The sequence below is a fragment of the Teleopsis dalmanni genome, chromosome X, assembly GCF_002237135.1.
Source record: "Teleopsis dalmanni isolate 2A chromosome X, ASM223713v2, whole genome shotgun sequence".
Taxonomy (NCBI): Eukaryota; Metazoa; Arthropoda; class Insecta; order Diptera; family Diopsidae; genus Teleopsis; species Teleopsis dalmanni.
Window position 1 is genome coordinate 54,241,475 of NC_051848.1, and position 16,917 is coordinate 54,258,391.

General features: G+C 30.2%; 1 protein-coding gene across 3 annotated transcripts; it reads left to right on the top strand.

The window, feature by feature from the left end:
- The first annotated feature begins 2,729 nt into the window (after positions 1 to 2,729).
- LOC119687910 (cullin-2) lies at positions 2,730 to 16,470 on the top strand. 3 transcript variants are annotated; one of them, XM_038102457.1, is made up of 12 exons: positions 2,730 to 2,772; positions 2,921 to 3,196; positions 3,284 to 3,517; positions 3,610 to 3,716; positions 5,953 to 6,307; positions 6,378 to 6,932; positions 7,000 to 7,060; positions 8,080 to 8,197; positions 8,267 to 8,376; positions 8,447 to 8,815; positions 9,362 to 9,475; positions 16,078 to 16,470. In XM_038102457.1, exons 2-12 carry the CDS (start codon positions 3,078 to 3,080, stop codon positions 16,207 to 16,209), a joined length of 2,274 nt encoding a protein of 757 aa, XP_037958385.1. In that variant the 5' UTR covers positions 2,730 to 2,772; positions 2,921 to 3,077; the 3' UTR covers positions 16,210 to 16,470. The 3 variants fall into 3 exon arrangements, with proteins under 3 accessions (XP_037958385.1, XP_037958386.1, XP_037958384.1); XM_038102458.1 differs by lacking the exon at positions 2,730 to 2,772 and adding an exon at positions 2,800 to 2,898 and having other exon boundaries at positions 3,047 to 3,196; XM_038102456.1 differs by lacking the exon at positions 2,730 to 2,772 and having other exon boundaries at positions 2,800 to 3,196.
- The last annotated feature ends 447 nt before the right edge of the window (positions 16,471 to 16,917 follow it).

Consider the following 16,917-nt stretch of genomic DNA (forward strand, 5'->3'; position numbering starts at 1 on the left):
TCTACTGAGGATATTATCTACCGCGGGTATAAAAAGCAATGTTGATAGTATACACCCTTGTCACACATCTGTTTTGATGAAAAAAAACTCAGAGAGCTGGTTTTTGTGGAGCACGCAACACTTAGTATTCTTGTATAGCTCCTTCAGAAGGTTTATAATTTTTTCTGGTATCGCCTTTTTGAAGACTGCTGCCCAAATGTATGGTCGGTTTAAAATGTCAAAGGCTTTTTTTAAAATCTATGAAGGCAACATAGATGGTAGCTCTAAACTCAAAGATAATTGATTGATAATGCGAATTGTATATATTAGATCAACGCATGATCTATTGTTACGAAAGCCATGCTGGTTTCATCTTTAATTTGCTTCTGCTACTGTGGAAATTCTATTTTGTATACGTGCTGTGAAAATCTTGCTCGGGATTGGTAATAAGCTTATTCCTCAGAAGTTATTACAGTCACTTGCAAATCCTATTTTTAAGAGCAGCGCTTCATTCCAGCTGCCAGGTATAACTTCTGACTGACTGAAAGTGAAACATTGCAATTTAGTAGTTCTGGACATATGTTGTCTCCGTCTAAAGCTTATTATTCTGAAGTTTATTTATTGCTTCTGCAACCTTATCTCTCATTGGAGGATTTACATTGACGCATTGAAATTTTGATCGCATTTTAACTTTTATTTGCGGTTTCTTCATCGGTAGTTGCTTCTAACAGATTATTTAATATTTATTTAAAATCCTCAGCCCATCGCTTAAGTTGTTTCCTAAGGTCAGTTATGATATTTCCATATTTATCTTTGATGGATTTCTCTCCGTTATGGTTGGTGTCGGCCGTTTCCCTAGTTATTGAATAGAGATTCCTCATGTCATCACTGATTGCACCTGATTCAGCTATTGCGGTTTTCTTTTGTCGCGTCTGCAGTACTTTTTAATGACCTTGCACATTTGTGTGTATTGATGTCGCAAGTGACCATCCATAGTTTTATTATATTACTTTTGCGAACAGTGCTCTACTTGCGATCTTAAATAATCGCTAATTATATGAATCTGCTAATTTACCACTACAACCAACCAACCATATTAATAATGTATTCTGTAAGGTTCGTGTGAACATATAACGTTCTAGAATATCAGGTAGATATGTGTATGGCAATATATGGCGGTTTAATGTATTTTAAGTAATACATTATCTATTGATGGTGATTAGTGGGCCCAGATAATATAATCAATTTAGAATAGACATTTATAATCGATTGCAATCGGTTCGCTGGTTTCTAGCCACGTGGGACAGATTTTAGTATAATCGAAGGGAACGAATCTGATTATGCTGAAGAAAAGATTAATATATATCTTTATATATATATAAAGATATATGGTATGTTTGTATCCTATAAGTTGACCACGAACTTGATAATTGTGATTCGTTTCTATCAGCCGTATTTTCCATATTTTGGATCATCTGAATATGGATTAAACACACGCAAATTTTTTTGCTTAGTAAATAACAGCGCTCACAATTTTTTTCAGGTATGCCTGATAGAGTCATTAATTTTCGATGAGTATATTCATTTATTCATACCACTCGAGTATATGCTATGATTTATGCGTCATTTGCCATTTATGCTGCTCTACTTAGAAATATATAAGTATTCTTGTGAAGCTGATTCATTAGCACTGGCATTCGTTAACAAAATGCCGGTCACTTATGAATCATTTCGGTGGCGAATGTGAATGCATATACTGGATGGATTGACAATTACCTGACTTCACAATAGGTGGCAGCACGAGAACAAAATCAATTATATTTAGTATATCCGTTTTGCAAATTTTAAACGAAAGATGTAAAAGTTTTGACTTCATCAGATGTTTGGTCATCTTTTTGCAAATAATTGTTATAGTGGACCTTGGTGAGTTTTTATAAAATGGAAAAAATTGAATATCGTTCAGTAATGAAGTTCCTCCATTTGAATGGAATAAACAATGATGCACTCAAATTGAAAATGGATTCTGTTTATGGCAACCTTGTACCATTGTTAACAAACAATAAATTATTGGAAAGCTGAATTTAAACGTGGTCATACGAGTGTTTTTGATGAAGAGCGTCTGGGCTGTCAAACAAAAGTCAGAACTGAAAAAAGCATTAAAAAAATTCACAATGTTGTGTTGAATAATCCAAAAACTGAATTGCCTGAGATAGCAGAGATAACAAACATATTATATGAACGTGTATCGAATATTTCACATGAATATTTGGGTATGGGTCCCGCGTTTCCTCACAATTGATCAAAAACGACAACGACTTCGTCATTGAAACAATTGTTTGGAAATGTTTATGTACAATTTAGCTGACTGTAAGCGTGTAGAGTCGAGTAGTGACAATTGATGAAATATGGAACCATTACTTCATACCTGAGGGAAAACAACAAACCATATATTAAGTATTGTAATATCATAAAATAAATACGGCAGGCAGCTAAAATGTCATAGCTGTAAGCTTTGTATATATATATAATATAATTGTTATAAATTTATATGTAATATAACAAATTTAAAAAGAAGTATATATATATATATATATAATTGAATTTATTTTCAACACTGGTTAATTCGCGCTTAACTGAAGGCACCCTGCAGTCAACGCATGAATAATATTTTCAGATTTTTAGATTTAGCCGCTGTACAGTCCGATCAACGTTTTAATTTTGACAGCTGACAAGCAAATGGCAAGTACCCTGTAATTGAATGCGAACTAAACCAAGTGACAGCTGAAGTTGACGGTGCAAAATTTTTAGAAATTCATTTTATGTGAATAAAGTGAAATTGGTTTTGAAAAAAATTTTTTTTTTTGACAATGTCACTTTATTGATAAAATGAAGTTGTGCTACCATAAAAACTCAATAAAAGTAAAAATATATTGATTTATAGACGGGAAATTGCTTGCGCGGTTGAAGCATAACACAATCTTAAAATTTCGGACTGTGCTTATTGTACACATTATATTTCATTTCATTTAAATGCAATTATTGAAAGAAAATTATAAATTATTTTAAGCAATATACGGCCAGTAAAACATTTACTTAATATGTCCTTGAAGCCAAAATCTGTTAATTTCGATGAAATTTGGCCACAATTACGCGCTACTGCAACGGCTGTTGTTACTTTAGGCAAGGTTGAACGCGATGCGTGGAATACCAGTTTCAGGTACATTTAATTACAGTTAAATAACTCTCTGCATAACGTCAAAATGCATGCTTATGTACAGTATTAAGAATTTTGTTTTATTTTTAGTGATGTGTATACGTTGTGCGTCGCACACCCTGAACCATTTGCAGATAAACTCTACGCTGAAACTAAAGATTTTCTAGAGCGTCATGTCAGTACTATGTTATCCGAAAGGGTAATGCCTTTATCAAAAGAGAATGAATCAAGTAATCCACTCTGCCAACCGGATCTACTACAACGTTATTATGAGGCGTGGGCTGAATATAGTCAAGGCGTAGAGTATTTGCACTTCCTCTACTCGTAAGTACCAAATATATATACAGCGCTTTATTATTAATAGTATATAGTATAGTATTTCCAAACACTTTGGGTAAAATTGTACATTATTGCAGGTACCTCAACCAACAGCATATTAAAAAACAAAAACTATCTGATGCTGAAGTAGTTTATGGTACCATATCCACACAACACAGGGAGCAAATGGAAATTGGCGAATTAGGTAAAAAAAGTTTACAATCAGTTAATTAAAAAAAGCTGCTAATTGGTTACTATAAGACGGTTACTATGTATAAGTCTAATAATATCTGTAATAATAATGTAAGTGTATGACTTTTAAAAAAATTCTTAATATTTATGTAATTTTCTGTGTGATCTAAATATGAGTTTTAAGAGTAAGTCTGTCTAGTTTATAATATAAAGTCTTACGCGACAAAATTCTAAATGAATTTTCTGAGAATAAAGAAATTATCCAGAAAAAAATGTGAGCGAATGCAATTTTCTAGGAATTTTAGATAATTATAGTAAACCACATGTAATAGCCTATTCACACAGCACAAGTAATCATGATTAAAATTTATTATGTTCCAGAAGTGACTGAGTTTACTTCACAGAAGCTCTCGTCAATTTCGACGACCAAGTGTCAAATTCACCATTTCTAAAAGAGACTAGTTCACACTTCATTTACCCAATTATGTATTGCATTTATAAATCCTTATATGTAATCTGCCATATAGATTTCTATGAGTTAATACTATAGCAACATTGAATTGAATTTTAATTGTGATTTTAATGTTCACCATTTCTAAAAGGGACTAGTTTACACTTCATTTACCCAATTATGTATTCTCATTTATAAATCTTTATATATTATCTGCCATATAGATGTCTATGAGTTAATACAATTAATACTGTAATTAATAAATACTATACAACATTGAATTTAATTTTAATTGTGATGTGTAAATAGGCTGTCAAGCTTATTTACACAGCGCAAGACATAACGATTAAAATTTAATTGGCTTCAATTTCGATGACCAACTGCCATTTCCAAAAAGAACTAATTCACATTTCCTCTATTTAACCATATCCTAGTCCATGCATTCGTATTTGTAAATTGTTTCACGCTGTATCTGTCATATAGAACTCTACGATCTACTACAATAACAACAACGATTAAATTTTAAATTAACCCATTAAGTACCAGGCAATTTCAGACTTGGAATTTTACAGTGAAATTTCCATAGCAAATAGTAAATAGTAGAGTTTAATTATATGAGAAGAGTTTAATATTTATTAAAAAAATATTCAAAGCTAGCCGTGTGGTGAACCACACGGTGGTCCGAAATGGGTTAATTGTGTTGTGTGAACAGAGTATAATAAAAGCAAGGAATTGTAATTTTGATTACACACAATTCTGTTAGGACTCAGGAACGGCATGAGAAAAATTGTTGTTTTCAATGCAAATTATAAAAGCGAGAGTAAGAGAAAAAACAATTTGTCGGATCAAATTTTGGAATGAGTGCCGGGGTATTTGTGTCTGGGTACTTAGGCAAAGCAGTGTTTAATAATAAATTTCTCAGAATTTGCGTCTTCTAGAAGCAAATTATCACAATTTTAATGTTTTAGAGAAAAACTGGCAGTAAGCAACATAGCCTATTTTATAAACCGGTAATAATCTAATTATTACACTTTCCGATTTTAATGAGAGGCATATAATAATAAATTAACATTAACATTTTTGGTGACAAATTGAAAATGAGCATATCTACATTTCCTTTTAAATTTATGTACAATGAAAAAGTATCAAAACATTGTAAAAATATGAAATTGGCAATAGTGATGTGACAGTCTACATAACATGTATTCTCGTCATAGCCCGAAAGAGCCAATTTTGCTATGCCCGAGACAGTGTACATAACATGGCCCTTAGGTTCTTTGAAATTAGAATGCGATTTCACACAAAAATCTGACAGCTAAAATTACGTTTGAATAGTAATTTGTATAAAATCAAGTTTAAATTAGGTTCGCAATTCACAATATGATTATTATTTAGCGATATTGTGAATGGCAAGATTTGCAATGCAAGCATGTTTTTACCGAAACGAGCCGAACCGGCAAAATTGCAATCACTTCTGCTAGACGTCCAATTATTCAATTGTTTGTTCGTATAAACGAGGTACCTAACATAATTTTGTAATGTAATTTTATTAACACTTATTATTAGTTTATATAAGATATCCTTATATGAAATTCTTGGGACAAAAAGCTGATAGAAGAGACACAGTAGTCTCAGTATCTTTTTTTTTAGATTCAAGATGATTGATCTTTTGTGTTTTAAAAGTTAAAATTTTGTAAAAGTTTTTACTTCACTTTATTTAACTTTCTTTATTTCTATTGGAATATAATACATTACATACATTATTATTAATTATTTACACAAAAAATTTTTATTAAAGGCCTCGATATTTGGCGTTTATGCATGATAGAAGGGCTCAGTACTGAATTGGTCCGGCACATTCTCCAGGGTATTGCCGCTGATCGAGAGAATGATAAATCGATCGATACTAAGAGAATTAAGATTATCCATGGTGTCATACATAGTTTCGTACAGGTGCAAAATTACAAAAAGACTGGGTCACTTAAATTATACCAAGATTTATTTGAAAACTATTTATTAAAAACCAGTGGAGAGTATTATGCGGGAGTATCATCAAAGTTATTACAAAGTTGTACTGTAAGTAAATATATGGAAGAAGTTATTAAAATTCTTGAAGATGAAAATCAGCGAGCGTACAGGTTTTTACATACTAGGTTCGTATAAAATAAATTCAAATTATTGTATGTTGTTTAAATATAAACATTTTATCTTGTATTCCTTCAGCTCGTATCCGAAAATGCGTAAACAATGCGAAGAAAAATTTATTAATGATAGATTGGATTTCTTATATTCTGAGTGTAAAGAAATGGTAACTCAAGAAAAGCGCAAAGACTTACGCAATATGTATATAGTATTGAAACCCATACCCGACAACCTGAAAGATTTGCTGATACAATACTTCTTGGATCATATTAAAAACGAAGGCCTTGAAACAATATCAACATTAAAAGGCGACAATATACACATACAATTTGTTGAAAATATGTTGAAAGTACACCACAAGTTTCAGGAACTTATAGCCGATGTTTTTGAAAATGATTCACTATTTCTAAGTGCTTTAGATAAGGCTTGTGCGAGCGTTATTAATCGTCGTGTAAATGACAAAACGCCATGTCGGAGTGCCGAATATGTAGCCAAGTATTGTGATACGTTATTAAAAAAATCAAAGACTTCAGAATCTGAAATTGACCAAAAACTGACAAACAATATAACAATTTTTAAGTATATTGAGGATAAAGATGTTTATCAAAAGTTTTATAGCAGACTTCTTGCTAAAAGGTAAAATATAAATCAATTAAAAGAAAAATAAATATATAATTTTTAATATTTTTCAATATTATTCAAGGTTAATACATGAACAATCGCAAAGCATGGATGCTGAAGAAGCTATGATTAATAGACTTAAGGTCAGTATTACACATATATGTGTATTACTCAACTGTTTAATGTTAGCATGGAGTCTATACTTCATACTTTTGCAATTAACACTTTAAATATACATGATACGCCACGAACAATTCTGCAGAGTTAACATTAGTTTTACAAGCGAATGGGAAAAAACATTTTACTCACTTTTTAAAATCCTAAAAGAGCACATAATAAACAAAGAGGCTAACCCACTCTAAACAGACAGATCACTTTTAATTCAATACTAATTAAAAAAATTAAGTTTAGATCACGATAATTCCTTTAAGCTTTGCCATAAAAATTAGAATATAGTGCAGCGATTAAATGCAGAGTTTATTATCGACATACTAGAATTTCAAATCCCGACGACTAAAAGCCTATTTACACAGCACAAGAAATCGATTTTTGTTTGTAGTTTTATTTCTTCACCTAATTTCAATTGTAATTTGTAAAAACCAAGCGGGAATTAAGTCACTATCCATAAAAGTACTATTAATATTCAATTCACAATATCACATTGTAAATTATTTTCAAAACCTAAAGCGAAACGAAAACAAAAAGTGCCACAGCTTTCGGTATTTAACTCTACAACCGCAACTTCAAAAATAAAAATCAAAAAAAAAAATTAAAATTTGCTGTGTGAACAGATTTTTAGCCAATCAAACCGATTAAGCAAAATTGTAATCAATATTACGATTACTTATGCTGTGTGAACAGGCTATGAGCTAAAATTAGATTTATAACCAGCTGTTAAATTTTTCACTAGTCTCGAACTAGGAAGATTTTAATAGGGCGTTGTACAAAAGATTATCTCAAGTAAGGCACGCATAGACTGTAATTTAATAATATATAAATGGTTGTGTTCGTAAACGGGTGTCTTTTTTTTGGTACTATATTATTTAATTTCTTACTATTTTGTATTCCAATGCTACCAGTTTTTTTTATATATTAACAAAGTTTACAAAATATATTTTGATTAATTTATGAATAAAATAATATTTTATTATTTTTATTGCAGCAAGCATGTGGTTATGAGTTCACTAATAAATTACATCGTATGTTCACTGATATATCTCTATCTGCCGACCTTAATAATAAGTTTAGTAACTTCCTTAAAGATGACAACGTAAAATTAGGTAAATTTTATATATAGATAACACTTTTTTTTATGGTGTAATAATTGTTTTGTTATTTTTCATAATTAGGTATAAATTTATCAATTAAAGTACTTCAAGCTGGAGCTTGGCCATTAGGACCTTCACAAGTAGTTATACCATTTGTTGTACCGCAGGAATTCGAGCAAGCAATTCGTTTGGTGAGTCTTTAAAGATTTTGATTTTTAATCATTCTTATCATTTAAATGTATATTTTCTTTTATGTTTTAGTTCGAAACTTTCTATCATAATTCATTTAGTGGTCGCAAGTTAACTTGGCTGTATCATATGTGTCATGGAGAACTGAAACTGACTTTTCTAAAAAAGTCTTATATCGTAACAATGCAAACTTACCAGATGGCTATTCTTTTATTGTATGAGACAGTAGATTCATACACCTGTAAAGAAATCCAAACTACTCTTGAACTTAATACTGAAACCTTTCAAAAACATATGCAATCGTTAATTGATTCTAAATTACTAATAGCATCATCAGAGGTACTCGATGATGAAACTAAAGTTTCTTTAAATTTCGATTATTCAAATAAGAGAACCAAATTTAAAATCACATCAGCCCTGCAGAAGGAAACTCCACAGGAGGTAAATTATATATTCATAAATATATGTAAAGATAAACTTAATTGAGTACAAAATTAATTGAGATAAGTTATGTAGACCAGTGTTTTTCAACTCAAAACGTATTGTGGACCGTATAAATCTTCAATATATTTTGTAAGGACCTGTACTAATATTCTCTTAAAAAAATAATATATAAAAGACGAAAACTATACATATTATATGCTTAAGTAAATTATGTATATTATATTATACTTAAGTGTATATATTTAAGTGCATAGAAAAAAAAAAATAGTAATAATTAATCCAATATTTTTGAAAACATTGATTTTTTTAATTTTTTTTTCAAATGTTATAAAATACTTTGAGAAAAATATATAATATTACCGATAATAATAATGACACGGTCAATGATTGAGAAACGCTGATGTAGATAATTAAATAAATTTTAAAATGATTAAAATATTATTTTGTTATGATTTATACTATGATATTATATTATAAATGATTTTTATAATCATCATTATTTTTTTTATTAATAGTACTTTAATTTTTATATTTTATTTTTAGATTGAACATACAATAAGCGCAGTGGATGAGGACCGAAAATTGTATTTGCAAGCTGCTATTGTTCGTATTATGAAGTCTCGAAAGGTTTTAAAGCACAATACATTAATACAAGAGGTATGTGCAATATCTTCTATTTATTTATAAGGCATAAAAAATCTATCTTGGTTTGATGTAAAAAACATCATTTTTGAGAAGATTTTTGTTTCAATTATAATACAATCAATTCAATAGTTTTCCATTATTTTTATTACCTTTAAACCGATTCTTAAGAAAGGCTAAAATAGGCTACCGTTTTATTGATTATTTTGTCAAGTTTACGAACAGGTAGTAAAAATCAGATCTGGAAAGTATAGCTGGGAATGGAGTTATTTCAAGTAAAATTCGTTTGAATTATAATTGTCGACTTAAGATACGATGTATTATTTGTAATAAACCATTTTGGGTGATTTTTTTTTGCAATTTTATTCTTCACAGGCATCTGCTGTGTAATTGTCCGGCTCTCGACAACAAAATACTCGGATGTTGTCAGTTTTACCGGACTGGAGCACATACCTGAGGTTTCTGTTGAAATCTTAATAAAATTCGCTAATAACATGCGCACCCTAAGCATTGCAAGTATCACTAAAAAAAAAAAAAATTAAGACTCTGATCTGGTATCGCAATAGACCTTAATGGTCTACGTGCGACCTTTTTGGTCTGCCAGCATAATCTGATAACCTAACGTTCTTCAAATCAAGACTTTAATACTATAATCACATTTCGATTTTGACGGTTTCTCATGTGGACCCAAAATACAGACAATGCCATTATTCTAGCCAATAGTTACGATTTTGGTTGATGTTTTTGTAGCAGTCCGTGAAGATCTATAAGGCAGAAAACATCAAAGGAATTACAAATATAAGTACATGGGTTAGAATATGGTTTGGTAAAAGAAATGTGAAAAGGGAGAGGATTGTCCGGGAATAAGAGTAGATTACGGGTAGTTAAGAACATGGATTAGGATATGGTTTAGTGAAAGAAATGTGAAAGTGAAGAGAATTGTTTGGGAACAAAAGTAGATTAAGGGTGATTGGGACTATACGATTTCAGTCGGTGTTTATTTAGCTAGCTGTCTGCCGATTAATCTTCAAAGTATAGTAATCAAGTCACCTTTCATTTATACTTATATATTTATTATATAAATAAATTCGGGTTATTATGCTTGAATGTGTTAAAATATCACAAAGCGCTTTTGATAGACTGTTAGCCAACAACTTTCTCATGACTAAATGTGAATGTAAAATACAGTAACTGCTTAAAAAAGTGAACTAATTAAAACCAACATTTATCCAGAACTACAGTTTTAGAATAGTGAATGTTTCTGTATTAACGATTTCGAGGAAACACTATGCGGTCCCAAGTATATGTTTAACATTTTTGAGCGGATATTCAACATTAGCAAATTTTACTTGTTGTCATTCGTAACGGTTTGGTAGATTTTTGTGATAGTAACACCCTTATCTGGGCAAGCAGAGGATTATATATTTTCAATACTATATTTTTCTTTCTGTCTTATGACAATAAATCTATTTCGGATAGAAAAGTGAGCAAGAGTGTCGAATCCAAAAATTTTTTTAATTTTTAATCAAGTGAAAGTTTGTGCAACCCAAACAGCTATTTCGGTTATTGTCAAATATCCATAATTCGTAGTCTTTGTTAAAATCTATTAGTTTATTTGTCCATATGTAATTTTTGTACTGCAAGTATTAGGAATTAAACCCTGTTAAATTTGAACTATGGATAAGCTTTGTGCTAACACACAGAGCTAATGTTAATTTGCTTTATCATCATTATTCAGAATTTAGAATTTTATCAATTCTAGTACTTGCTGTGCTATTTATTGGAACTAACATATAAAACACAGCCATATAAGTACTGAATGAAAAATTTTATTGGGTTTTGATAAAATTTTCGATATTATCTATTAACAGAAACATGGTTATATGGTTTTCATTTCGTGAACCAAATAATATTTTTTTTATAAATCAATTAATAAAGTTTTCGGTACTTTCAAACATTTAATAACAAATCAATTTTATCTACCGTTGCTGTAACTCGCTGGGATCTGTTTGTGTAGTCCCTTCGGGGAGTGTTGAACAGTACTTGGTCGTCGCTGGCGACGAGTGGCTCCGGGACGTAAACCCGACCGTTCGTGGAACCATTTATCGTCGCTTAATGCCTCTTTTTGTTTCGATACCAAAAATATTAATCAATTTTATTTCATAAAACTTTTAAAATCTTCTATAATTTTTACCTCATTAATAGTATAACAAGTTTAATAACTGTTTATGGTAAATATAAATAATTTTAATAACTATCTTAACTTTTATGGACTTACCGCCCAATTTTCACCTGATAAGAGATTCTCAGATAAGCTTGTACTCTATTTCCTATTATATGCTTCTATTACAATGTTTTTTAATTCATATAGTGTGCCGTACTCTTCCATTTAAACTAGTTCAATTTAAAATTTTTTGTACACATTTTGTCCATATATCCTTTCATATTACATCACATTGAAAAAGACTACCGTCCGTCCGTCCGGAATACTGGTTTACTTTGTACAATAGGTACATGTATAATAAATTATGTAAAGGAAAAAAATTAAGTTAACATTTTTTTAATATGAATCAGTACAGTATTTTGAATAGATTGGAAGATCTCCTACCTTCTGTGAAATACATATTTTAAATCTGTTATAGTATAAACCATATAAACACACTTACAAGGAAAGAACGTGGAATATTTTTTAACAATTCTGTGAATTCTCTTATAAAACCAACATCAAGGATAGAATTTTTGCGACAAATATGAATTTATTAACTAAGTGGGTTTGCAGCTTGTAATTAAAAGATATACATACACTATGTATGTCCTGTATGTCCAGGTTTCGTCTATCCAGAAATTCTTAAAATATGATACTAGCTACCATTTGCTTACTCTTCTTTCGTATATTTCTTTCTTAACTCTTCTTCATATCTTTGGTTTTTTTTTTTTTTGGTTGCATTCTTTTTACAAACTTTACTATTTACAAATTTTTTCTTCATCTTGTTCTTTTATTTTTCACTGACACTCTTCTTTCTTCTTTCTTTCGGATGAGGATATGGATATTTACTAGCTCTCCTTCCTCCTTTTTTGTTCTTTCAGGTATTAACTCTTCTTAATATTTCTCCGTTTTTCTTATTAACTCGTTTTTTGCTGACCGCTTTATTAGGCTTTGTGGTTCCTAACGACACGATTTCTAGATTTAGCTAAACAAATTATTATTTATAAATGTAATAATATTTTTGCCTCACGATCTTCTTGGTTTAATTAAACCCAGATAGAGATGCTGAACCTCTGTAATAGTTGCAAGATATGAGCAGTTAAAATGAGGAAATATCTTATATGACGTTTACACTGGCTTCAAGTGACTGATTTGGTTTAAAAATCACGAATGAGAAGCAAATGACTGTTTTTGGCATACAACATCTCATATGTGCAAGTGAGATCCACACTCGTGGAATAGATCTTACAATGAGTTCCAAATGCAAACGAATATATTGAACACACCCTAAATAAGTTTTTCATGGAATTTTGACAGTTTGAGAAAGTTGTTTTTGACATATTTACAAAAGAAAAGGTAAACAAATATTTGGTGGTTGCATTTCCTTAAAAACGATGAACCATTTTTTGAAACTTTTACTTTCCAAAAGTACTTAATCGAAACTAAAAATAGGTTTTCAGTGTATATTGTAAGATTTGAACGTATTTTTTACATTCATACAATATTTTTTTGGCACAGGCCAAATATCAAATCAACAGGCATATTGACAAATCAGCTGTTTGAAATTAGAACAAATGAATAAAAACGAATGTAAACACTTTCAAATGACTGATTTGAAATGAGTCATTTGCGATCAGTGTAAACACCATATTACTCTGTAGTCACAGAATCTATAGACTTTAACCTCTCTAAATAAAATATATTATATTATATATTATATTAACATATATTATAAATATATTTACTATAATAATTAAGCTTGATATCATAAATTTTATGCTTATGCTTTAATAGAAAGAACTCTCTTTGACTATCCTAAATTTTATCGTTTGTGTTAACAAATGGCGGAGATCGGGTCCTTTTTGAAACTTACCAGATAATAGTATGTTACGATAAATAAGTGGAGTTTTATCATATTTTTTAATACAACCAACTACGTTTGAAACTTACTAGCTGATAGATATTGTAATAGATAGTACTACCCTTATTATACCATCAATCTTTGCGTGTTATCATCTTTGTTTGTGGAGATTCCTCTTAAGACCACTTTCGTACATTACCATGTGTGATTCACTTTGCATTCTCACCTATCGTATTATTTAAAAAGGCTTGATTGCAATCCGTTACTAAACTTAATTTTGTATTCATCTATACAAATGGATTAAATCTTGTTTGTGCTTAATCTTTACCTTACAATAGCTAAAGTGATGGCACATATGTTGGTATTTTCGAATCGTATTCATGATTCTGAAAACATTTTTAGCAACCAGAAAGTGTACTATCTTTCACATCTAAATTTCGAGAATAAAATGAGAATGATGATTTTTCAACACTTGATTACATTAGAATACCCAAGGAAAGCAAAGGATTTTCAAACAAAAATAAATTAATTAAATAATATTATAATTAGATTGGTGGGGGCCTAGTCACAAAAGGTTTTGGAAATTATCATAATAAAGCCAAAATGATACAATTAGAGGATTTACCCTAACTGAAACATGATTAATTTTAAAACAATTTGATTATGATCATTATATCAGTATATGTATTTTGTAGATAAATATATTTCATATTTAATGAAAATTACACATCTTTATATTTTTCTTCCTACCTTTTTCCTGTCCCATCTTTTTTAATTCGTCGTTAATTTTTTTCGGTGATGGTTTGACTTGGCAAAATAGACTTCAAAATAGACTAGTGCTTCAAAGTATTCGAAACGAATTATATTCGAATTCAAATTTTTAGATCAAATACATAAAATGATCGGGCTGCCCCAAAATATGTGGGCTAATCAAACAGCACATTTGCTCAATTTTTCATTTTATCCCAGTTTTTTTTACATCTTCAAGAAGCGCACTGTGTTCAAACACCAAAATGCTCAAATCTTCGAGCAGTTCAAATAAAAACCATTGAAGTCAGTCATGTGGCTAAATGTCTCCGCGTGAACCTAGTTTAATTTTATTTAAACCGTTAAACATGCATAATCCGTTGTTGTTTATGAACAATTCCCCTCTTTTCTCCATTTTCTTTACCCAACCATATTCTAACTCATGTATTCGTGTTACTAGTTTATTTTATGGTATCCAATACACTCCTAAAGACTCCCCTCTCTTCCCCACTTCCTTGACCCAACCATATTGCAATCTATATGCTCGTATTTGTGATTCCTTTGATATTATCTGATGCAATAGGTCTACACCTATTGTCTATCTATAATCAGCTCTTGTTCTTAAATAATCCCCCTCTCTACAGCCAACCATATTCTAATCCTTATGTTCGTATTTGTTGTTTGTTTGATATTATCTGATACAATAGATCTGCACCTATTGTCTATTCATAATTCGCTCTTGTTCCTAAACAATTCCTCTCATTTACCCACTTCATCTAGCTAACCATATTCTAACACATGAATTCGTATTTGTACTTCCTTTTATGTTATCCGTTACAATAGGTTTCCAACTATTGTCTATCCCTAATTCGTTATTGTTCCCTCTCTTACCCACTTTCTGTACCCAATCATATTTTAATCCATATATTCGTATTTGTGGCTCCTTTGTTGTTTCCTGAAGAAACTATGTAGTCTTCATGGACTACAATAACAGCAACATCTGAATAACATCTGAAGTACTATAATAATAGTTTATCGCAATAGAATCATCATTATTTTGGCAATGGTCCATCACAGTGCGTGATGAACCGTTGCCTCCTCTACAATACGCCTCCATTCTTCTCTGCATTTTGCTTTCTTTTTGTGTTGTGTTATTCTTATCGTTCGTATGTTGTCTTCTACATCTTGTAATCATCTTCGTCGCGGTCGCCCTCTTTTTCTACTACCCTCTGGCATTATCTCGAAAATTTTCTTAATTATTCTTTCGTTACTCATTCGTAGGATGTGTACTAGCGCAATCTTTAGGTTTCTATGTATCGTGTTATATTTCGGCCTTCGTTTAAGACATTCAATTCGTCGTTATACCGTATACGATATGTGGCGTCTTCTAAGCACACCGGGCCAAATATTTTCCTGAGTATTTTTCTTTCGAAACTCAGTAGCAGGTTGTTGTCGCTGGATTTAAGGACCCATGTTTCGCAGCCGTAGGTAAGAATCGGTCTAATGATAGACCGGTAAAGATAAAGAATATCTTTACTATAAACAATACAAATCTTTTGCATATATTAGAAGTCATTTTACTTTGTGATAACAATCTCAATAATATATTTACCAATAACCTATTAATCTGTTATCTGTTAAAAAAAGATAAAAAAAATAATTGCTAGATCTGACAGGTTTAGCGTTTTTAAAGGTTTTGCGCTTTAAATACAAAAGAATAGAAAACCGCCAAATACTTTTTGGCCAACCCAATATTTTCAACATTTTTTGATGAACTTACTAATGATTTTTCTTTCTTTACAGATTCTAGCTCAATCGAAAGTAAGCTTTACTCCAAACATCTCAATGATCAAAAAGTGTATCGAATCGTTGATCGATAAGCAATACATTGAACGTACCCCAAACTCAGGGGACGAGTACAGCTACGTTGCTTAGTCGCCGCATTACTCACTCAGCACAACTCCTTAAATTATATTAATTTTTATTTTTATTTTGATTTTGATTTTGATTTTTTTTTGCTTTCAATCTTTACGCAAAATGTTTTCCGTTTTCCGTCAATATTTTATTTTATTTAATTTATTTACTTTATTTTTTTTTTTGCTGATTTTGTTCATCATATTTTTTTGTACCTACTTGAACGTTTAGTCTGCATGCAAATTAAATATTGAATGTTTGCGAAACATCTTAACGAAATAACACAGCATCTGTGAATGAGGATTGGAAATGTAAATTACATAAAATATATTTTTAAATTTTTAATATAAAAATAGAATGAAAATTGAAATATTTTGTACAGCAAAAATTTGCGCGAAACTTGTCAACGATTACAGAATTAAAATATATACAAAAAAAAAAAAATTAAAATTTAATAAAAAAAAAATAAAAATAACAAAAATAAAATAACAATTGGTTTTTGTTTTTAATAAACTGTTTATTTATTTTTATTTTATTTATTTTTTATTGTTAAATTTTTTCATTTTAATTTATTTTTGTTACCATTTTAAAATATTTTTCTTTAATTGTTATTATTATTTGTTTTTAATTTGCAAAGTATCCGTGAGTTGTTCATGGTGTCTAAAGAATCTCTATAAGTAATTGAGTTATTAAAATTTTTTATATTTTTTCTAAGAATTTCTGTGCTTA

Bases quoted from the DNA above. Each gene is read 5' to 3' on its own strand.
- LOC119687910 (XM_038102457.1), top strand. From the start codon at position 3,078: ATGTCCTTGAAGCCAAAATCTGTTAATTTCGATGAAATTTGGCCACAA. The intron at 3,518-3,609 runs GTAAGTACCAAA...ACATTATTGCAG, and splicing joins TATTTGCACTTCCTCTACTC to GTACCTCAACCAACAGCATA. The intron at 8,198-8,266 runs GTAAATTTTATA...TTTCATAATTAG, and splicing joins AGATGACAACGTAAAATTAG to GTATAAATTTATCAATTAAA.